Here is a 9,097-nt window from a genome sequence, read left to right as displayed (position 1 = left end):
TTGATTCCTTAAGTTGGCCTTAAAGTGCTAAGTTTGACTTCGATCAACATTTTTGAGAAAACGACCCCGGAATAGAATTTTGATGATTCCAACAGCTCCGTATGGTGATTTTGGACTTTGGAGCGTGTTCGAAATTTTATTTGGAAGTCCGTAGTTAAATTAGGCTTGAAATGGCTACAAACAAGAATTTAAGTTTGGAAGTTTGACCGATGAGTTGACTTTTGATACCGGAGTCGGAATCCAGTTCTGAATATTTTCATAGCTCCGTTATGTCATTTATGACTTGTGTGTAAAATTTAAGGTCAATCGGAGTTGATTTGATAGGTTCCGACATCGAATGTAGAAGTTGAAAACTCTTATTTTTATTTAAGCTTGAATTGGGATATGATTCATGGTTTTAGCATTGTTTGATGTGATTTAGAGGTTCGACTAAGTTCGTATGATGTTTTAGGACATGTTGGTATATTTTGTTGAGGTCCCGAGGGCCTCGGGTGAGTTTCGGATGGTTAACGGATAAAAAATTTGAGTTAAAAAGCTGCTGCAATTTTTCCTCTTCTGTTGGACATTCTGGACTGTGATCGAGCCCAGATATCGAGCCCAGGTATCGAGCCCAGGGTTGACGAGGTACATGCTCGAGCTAGTGTATCGAAGCCATGATCGAAGGTCCAACTCGAGGGCCATGATCGAAGGTCCAGCTCGAGGGCCATGATCGAAGGCAAGGCTCGAGAGCCAGGATCGAGACTAAAGATCGAGGATCACAATCGAAGGCTCAAGCTCGATGCCATGATTGAAGCTATGATCGAAGGCCCAACCTCAATGCCATGATCGAGGCCATGACCGAGGTCCAGGCTTGAGCCTGTGATCGAAGCCGCAATCGAGGCCCAGTTCGAGGACCAGTTCCGAAGGCTTCTGGGCAGTTTTATAAAAAGAGGGCATTTGTTCCATTTGTCATTTTTGACGAACTTGAGCTTGAGCAGAGACGACTTTTGTCAGATTTTCAAGGGAAAAATATTGGGGTAAGTGATTCTAACTCGAATTTGGTCTACATATACAAGTATATCATTGTTTTCACCATAAATTAGTGTTTTGAGATTTAAATTTGGGAAATTTTTAGAAATCTCATAGAAACGAATTTTTGAGATTTCGGTATCGATTCGGAGTCGGATTTGAGTGAAACTGGTATGGTTGGACTCGTAATTGAATGGGTTATCAGATTTTATAACTTTTGCCGGATTCCGAGATGTGGGCCCCGCGAGCGAATTTTTAATTAATTTCGGGATCTTTTCTTTAAAATGTAGTATTTTCTTATAGAATTAATTCCTATAATATTTAGTGATTGTATCGAATTATTTTGGCTAGATTCGAGCCAGACGGAGTTAGATAATCGTGGAAAAGGCCTTATAGGGGATTAAATTGGAGCAAGACGAGGTAAGTCTCTTGTCTAATCTTGTGAGGGGGAAATTACCTCATAGGTGATTAAAATTAAATAATTATTGCTAATTGTGGGGGGCTACGTACGCACGAGGTGACGGGAGTCCGTGCGTAGCTACTATTAATACTAAAGTCCGGGTAGTTTAGGACTCAAAGCATGCCTTACTTGTGTAAATTATATTCTTTGATTTATTTATATTAATTGATATCTATATGAATATATTGTGAATTGTTAGATAAAGATATTAAAGGATGAAAATATCATAGGCTTGATTTTCTGTTTAAATCAATTAATTGTTAAAAGAAATTATTCTCCTCCTGAATTTACCTTATAATAAATATACTCTCCTTCCGGAGGCACATAAGAAAATGTCCTCCTTTCTTGTGGAGCGGGCCGAACGCCTCGGCAGGATAGATGCATCTATGAATCGCGCCGCACGTCCCTCGGCAGTGTACACGACACTGTGGATCGGGCCGTACGTCCTCGGCAAAAATCATGCTTAATAATAATAATTACACGATACTTTAATAATTTATTTCAGCTTGTGAAGCTAATTAATAAATTAAAAAATCCTTGGAATTTAATAAATTATTATTCTTTCTTGTTAAGGAATTAATTGTGACTCCTGTAAATGAGGTTTAATTGATAAATTGAAAACTATTTGAATTGAAGAAATTTAAATAATATATTGAGAATTGTTATATTTGAAGGAATTTAATTATTTTTGCTGATTAAATAAATTATTGTGAAATCTGTAAATCATGCTGATTTAAATATCCTAGTTTTATTTCAGTTATTATTGACCCATAGTGAGTGTCAAAGTCGACCATCTCGTCTCTACCACTTCGAGATTAGGCTTGATACTTACTGGGTACACGTTGTTTACGTTCTCATACTATACTTGCTGCACTTTTTGTGCAGGACCTGAGATAGGTACTAGTGGAGGACCTATCATCACATACCCACGTCATCCCGAGGCATAGTGGTGAGTTTCTTTTCTGAGCCGTTCTGCAGTTACCAATGTCTCTTCTTATATTTATATTCTGTCTATTTTATTTCAGATAATATTTGAAGTTTTGTATAATCTACTAGTTGCTCATGCACTTGTGACACCGGGTCTTGGCACACACATTGGTAGAAGTTGGTATTTTATTATTTTCTTGAAATAAAAGTTTAACCAATGTACGTTTGACTTATTAGTTGGCTTGCCTAGCTGTAGTGTTGGGCACCATCACGACCTATAGGTGAAATTGAGTCATGACATTCGCGTTCGTGAGTCATTGTTCGCGTTCGTGATGAAGAAAAAGCTATCTGCCCCTCCCCAGTGCCTAACGCTACGCGTTCGCGATGGGCTTATCGCGTTCGCGAATGGTAATACCCCCATCGCTTCGCGTTCACGAAGAAGAAATCCTCAGCTGCCCAGTTTACTCTTCGTGTTCGCGAGAGTACCTTCGCGAACGCGAAGAAGGACATGCCAGAACATAGACTCTGCAGAAAAACCAGAGTTCCAAAGTCCAAAACATCCCGTGGCCTATCCGAAACTCACCCGAGCCCTCGGGGCTCCAAACCAAACATGAACACAAGTCTAAAAATATCATACAAACTTGTTTGCGTGATCAAATCGCCAAAATAACATCTAGAACTCCGAATTTAGCACCAAATCAAATGAAATTCTCAAGAACACTTTAAAATTTCAATATTCTCAACTATACGTCTGAATCACGTCAAACCAACTCCGTTTCTCACCAAATTTCACAGACAAGTCTTAAATATCATAATGAACCTGTACTGGGCTCCGAAACCAGAATATGGATCCGACACTAATAATGCCAAACATCAATCAATTCTTAAAAATAATTAATTTTCAGATTTTTAATTTTCATCAAAAATTCATAACTCAAGCTAGGGACCTCCGAATTTGATTCCGGACATACGCCTAGGTCCCATAATTAGATACGGACCCACCGGGACTATCAAAACATAGATCCGAGCCCGTTTACAAAAATATTGACCGAGTTCTAAAACATAAGATGACCTTTTAGGTCATCACATTCTATCTTTATCAATCCCTCCTGAATCTTTTGACTGATAAAGTGACAATTTATTTCTATATGTTTCGTTCTTTCGTGAAATACTGGGTTGGATGCAATTTGCAATGTAGTCCTGCTATCACTGTATACTTTAATTGGCAACTCTACGTTTGTCCCCAACTTATTCAGCAGTGTTGTCAACCATACTACTTCTGATACTGCGCTTGCCATGCTTCTATATTCAGCTGAACTCCTTGATATTGTGTTCTTCTTATTAACCTGACACTGATTTTCTTGTATTGGGACATGATGCCCAGTCAGCATCACAGTATACACACAACCTATTGCTGCTACTGCTACTGCTACTTAACAGAATTCCCATTCCTGATTCTCTCTTGATGTATCTTACCACTCTCAATGTTGCATCCCAATGAGACTTCTTTGGACTCTGTAAAAACTGACTAAGTGTTTGTACTGAGAATGCTATGTCTGGCCTAGTTAATGTCAGATACAAAAACTTTCCAATGAGCCTTTGATATAGTCCAATGTCAGTTAGCAAAGTATCATTCTCAACTCCTATCAGTTTATCAAGCTCTGGCACAGTCAACTTTGCATTTGACTCTAAATGAGTCCATGGTGGCTTACCACCTGTGAGCCCTAACTTAGAGATTATCTCCAATGCATATTTTCTCTGGTTGATCGGTATACTTCCCTTAGATATGCTGAATTCCATTCCAAAGAAAAACTATCTCCCAAGTCTTTGATCTTGAATGCGTGGTGCAAAGAGTTTTTGGTGGCTTCAATCAGTTGTAAATTTCTTCCTGTTACTAGCATGTCAACCACAAAGACTAGAATTACTACAATGTCTGACCCTTATTGTTTGATAAACAAAGAGTGATCCAGACTGCTTTGATGAAAGCCAGATTTAAACCTTTCTATCTTACCACAGGCTTTAAGCTTCACTTTGTAGAACCATTTGCATCCTATAGGTCTCTTTCCTGGTGGTAGCTTAACCAGTTCCCAGATGTTGTTCTCCTGTAGAGCTCGAATTTCAGCCTGCATAGACTCAACCCATCTCTTATCTTGGGATGCCTGCTAGAAATTTTGAGGTTCTGTGATTGCTGAAAAAGCTCCAAGATAGATGTGATGAGATGAGGATAACCTATCATAGTTGACAACATTCTCAATAGGATACAAAACTGAATTAGTAGATGGCTTCTGAGTAATATATTCTGTCATCCACACAGGTTCTTTGGATCCTCTTTGAGATCTTCTTAGAGGAACTGTAGTGTCAATTTTATTTATGGGTGAAAAAACTTGCTCAATATTGTCAACTGGCACTATTGACTTATCTATTGCAGGAATGTTTTGTATATCCTAATTAGGATTAGTTGATTCTGTAGATGCATGTGTGGTGTAAGTGTGCTGTAAAGTTTCATTCTCAAGAGTACCCTCTAAGGTCGAATTCTCCTGTGAAACTTCATTGACAAGTACTACTTCTGACATTATTGCAGGATCAATTGCAGAGACATTTGCTGGAGGAGATTCCAATGTAGGTGAACATACTGGTATTGGGCTCCCTGGTGGTGATAGATCACTATCATTTACAAGGAAGGGATCCATTGTTCGATTCATCTCTGTATCCTGTAGTTGAAATAGGAAAATATCTTCCCTAAATGTGACATCTCTGTTCACAAAGAACAGATGCTTCTCCAGATCATATAGAATGTAATCTTTGGTTACACTGGAATACCCCATAAACACTGCTCTAATTGCTCTGCTTGCAAACTTGTCTCCCCTTGGTAAGACAACAACAAAACATAGACATTCCAAAGTCTTCAAGTGGCTTATAGAAGTTGTTTTATAAAAGAACACCTCATAGCGGGATTCGCCTTCAAGTGCTACTGATGGTAATCTATTGATCACATAAGTTGCAGCTAGTATGCAGTGTCCCCAAAACCTGATAGGAATGTGACCTTGAAATTTTATTGACCTGGCAACTTCAACGAGGTGCCTGTGCTTTCTCTCTGCTACCACAGTTTGCTAGGGTGTGTAAGCACAAGTTCTCTGATGTATGATTCCAAAGGACCTAAACAAGTCCTGCATTTCTGAGTTCACAAACTCCCCTCCATTATCAGACCTTATTGCCTGAACCACTGCACTAAACTGAGTTGCAATCATTTTAAGGAAACTTTTAAGGACTATGATGACATCTGATTTAACTTTCAGCAGAAAAATCCATATCACGCGAGAATAGTCATCTACTATCATTAAGAAGTACTTATTTTCATCAAAAGTTGGTGTATTATATGGGCCCCAGACATCCAAATACAACAATTGAAATACTTTATTTGATCTATTAGTACTTGAAGGAAAAGGTAATCTGTGGTGTTTGGCTAGTGGACATACATCACAACTATCTATTACAGATTGGCATACTTCTAAGTTGTAACCTAGAAGTTTTTTCATAGCTCCTCCTGAAGCATGTGCCAATCTCTTGTGCAACACCATTACTTATTCTTTATTTATATGTGACTGTTAGTCCTCTTGTTACTTCCCTTGGTTATGCTCCAGCTGCTTTATTTATTTGTGATACTAGTAGGTAAAGTCTATCTTTCTCTCTACCCATACCCTTTACCTCCCCATTGAAGAGGTCATGGAACAAACAAAAGTCATGGTAGAATGCAACCAGACATTTAAGATCCCTTGTCACCTTAGACACCGACATAAGGTTGTATTGGAAATCAGGTAAAAACAACACATCTTTGATTTTCCCTGTTCCTGTGACTCTACAATTCCCAATATGTGTCACATGTACTACTTCCCCATTTGGTAGATTAACCTTCTTAGTGTCTTTAATGTTAACTGCTTTAACATTATTCAACAATCTTAGATATGCAACCATGTGATTGGTTGCTCCCGTGTCTATTATCCAGTGTGCCTTTGCTATATCAACAAGAAATGAATAAGCATTACCTGCCATGTTGGCTGTATTTTCCTGTTGTGGTTCTCGATTGATATTCAGACTCAGCATCTTCATGATCTGATCATACTGCTATGTGGTCAATTATGGTGCTCTAGCCATTTCTCCTTTGTTAAATCCCTCAGGCTGACCAATGCCTCATGTATTTCGAGCAGTTACATTGGGCTGATTGTTTTCAGCACAAGCATTATATGCATTGTTCATTTTCTTCTTCCCTTTGAAACCTGCAGGATATCCAATAATTTTGTAGCATCCTTCCTTCGTATGACCTTTCATGTTACAATAGTCATATTGCGTATTCTAGTTTTTTTTTGGTCTCTGATAGTTCTGGTGCTTATCACCCTTACCAGCCAAAAGAGCTGCAGAATCACTTACATCCCCTGCTGTCATGATGTTGGCCACTGATCTTTGGCTTTCCCTCTCAACCAACATTGAATATGCCTTATTAATTCTTGGTGTAGGGCTAATCATCAAGATTTGGCTTCTAGCTTGTTCGTAGGTTTTATTCAAGCCCATAAAAAACTGTAAGACCTTCTATTTTTGCATGAATTCAATAAAATTTTTAGACTTGGCACAATCACATAGAGGTGGTACCATGTTGTCAAACTCATTCCAGATATTACGAAGTTTGGAGAAATACACTAACACACTATCAGCTCCTTGAGTAATTGTAGCTATTGCTTTATGCATCTGATACACTCGTGAAATGTTCATCTTATCAAATCGTTCCCTCAAATCTTCCCAAACAGCTCTAGCATTCTTCGCATACACAATCCCTGTTATCAATTCCTTTGACACTGAGCTCATGATCTATCCTAAAATGATGGCGTTACATCGGTCCCACTGATGACCTAGTTCTGCATCAAAATTCCCCCTTTTTAGAGTCCCATCGACTAACCCTAGCTTGTACTTCCCAAGCAGCTAGATTTCCATCGCTCGACTCCGGGTGATGTAATTGTCAAAACCAGTCAGCTAGATCAATATTATCGGAGCTCCCGTCATGTCTGAAGGATGAATGAACAATGGATGATTATGGTACAAATCTGTCTTTGTCACCATTGTTGAATCTCAATTTTATAACTCACCTATTAATTGAATCGTTGAACTAACAGAGTCTCCTATTAATTGAATCGTTGAACTAACAGAGTCTCCCAGAATCAATGTCGTGTACTCGCAATCGCGATTAATTGCTCTGATACCATGTTAATTTTAGGGGTAATTGATGAACCCTAATCGGCAGAAGAGATTGTGGAGTTGAATGTATTAGAGAGAAATATTGAAAGGGAGAAATGAAATGAAAATTTTCTCTCTTGTATTTTTGTACAGTATATTCACATACCTATATAGATGATGTATCAGCTAACTAACAACCTAAACTAACTGACTACATAACTAATTCTAGAAGATTCTACACAACTATATACATCTTCACTATCATATTGTATTCTCATTAGATATTAGACACGAGACTTATTCAAAAATTTGAATTTAAAGTTTGAGAGGTAATTTAACATGGCACTATATTTAATGGTGTTTAGCTCAAATTCGTTCTACCACGACATTCATCAAACCCAACTAACTAGACACATCTAAATAATAATAGTAGTGTTAAACAATATTTAGTAAGAAATACATCGGATAGCATGGGATGCAACTCTTTGATAATTAACACGTGATAATTAAATATGAGACACATATATACTGATCTAAAATAATTACGGTACCTTTAGCATACACATCGATTGATCAGACAATTTGCAAAGCTTTTGACTCAACGTGATATGCATCACACGTTAGGGAATTAAACATTCATGTAGTTTGAGATTTTCAACTATTCACGTAATAAAATTTATAAATAAAGTAATATAGTAGGAGTGAACTAACGGTACCTTGAAATAAATGCTTCTAAATTTGTTTGTTCTAAAAAATATCGTTAACACATATAAAATACTATAGAAAAACAATTTATAGAACATATTTTTTCTATAAAATTTGTTCAGTTCAGTTCGATAAATTTTTTATTTCTTTTTATAGAATTAAAAATCTATCCTAATTATTCGATATGATTCTAAATTTATATTAGAAACCTACGGCATGTTCCTTTAAAAAATATGTTTTTAAGGATAATCTACTATATTTTGTTGTTATAAAAAGACATATTGACCCACTATTGCTCAAAACATAGTAATATTTAGGACTTTAATTGTCTAATTAATAATTTGAACTTTGAAGTAACTTTACCCTCTTTAGATTAAAATACAGTGCTCCAATCTCAAATAAATATTACTCTATAGTACTTTGTAACTCATAGTCTGTGTTACTAAATTATAAATATTCGTAACATCTCAGTCTATTGCATTAAATTATATTTTATGAATATATTCTATAAAAATATTGTCCACCTTTTAGCTAATACAAACTTTTAGTATAACTTTGTTATGAAGCAGTTCACATCTATGATTATTTCTCTCTTTTGTGTTATATGGCTTTTATTATGTGTGGCCTGAGGTCATGTCGTAAAACAATCCTGCAATATTTTATTAGTTAAAGCACTTGAAAGATGTGAAATTACTTTGTTGTATTTAGAATATTCCACATAACGATGTAATATGACTCTTTGAACAACACGAAAATTTATATCAATTGTTCTGC

The 9,097-nt window shown here is 36.8% G+C and overlaps 1 protein-coding gene across 1 annotated transcript; it reads right to left on the bottom strand.

Annotated features, from left to right (window-relative positions):
• Positions 1-6,583: 6,583 nt before the first annotated feature.
• On the bottom strand, positions 6,584-7,252 carry LOC107825216 (uncharacterized). Its single transcript, XM_016652047.1, has 3 exons — positions 7,040-7,252; positions 6,793-6,979; positions 6,584-6,669 (listed from the first exon to the last, which is right to left on the bottom strand). The coding sequence occupies exons 1-3, from the start codon at positions 7,250-7,252 to the stop codon at positions 6,584-6,586; spliced, it is 486 nt and encodes a 161-aa protein (XP_016507533.1).
• Between the last annotated feature and the right edge of the window lie 1,845 nt (positions 7,253-9,097).

Source organism: Nicotiana tabacum, chromosome 15, assembly GCF_000715075.1.
Source record: "Nicotiana tabacum cultivar K326 chromosome 15, ASM71507v2, whole genome shotgun sequence".
Classification (NCBI taxonomy): domain Eukaryota; kingdom Viridiplantae; phylum Streptophyta; class Magnoliopsida; order Solanales; family Solanaceae; genus Nicotiana; species Nicotiana tabacum.
Note: the sequence above shows the minus strand (reverse complement) of the source record. Positions and strands in the feature narration are given on the sequence as shown.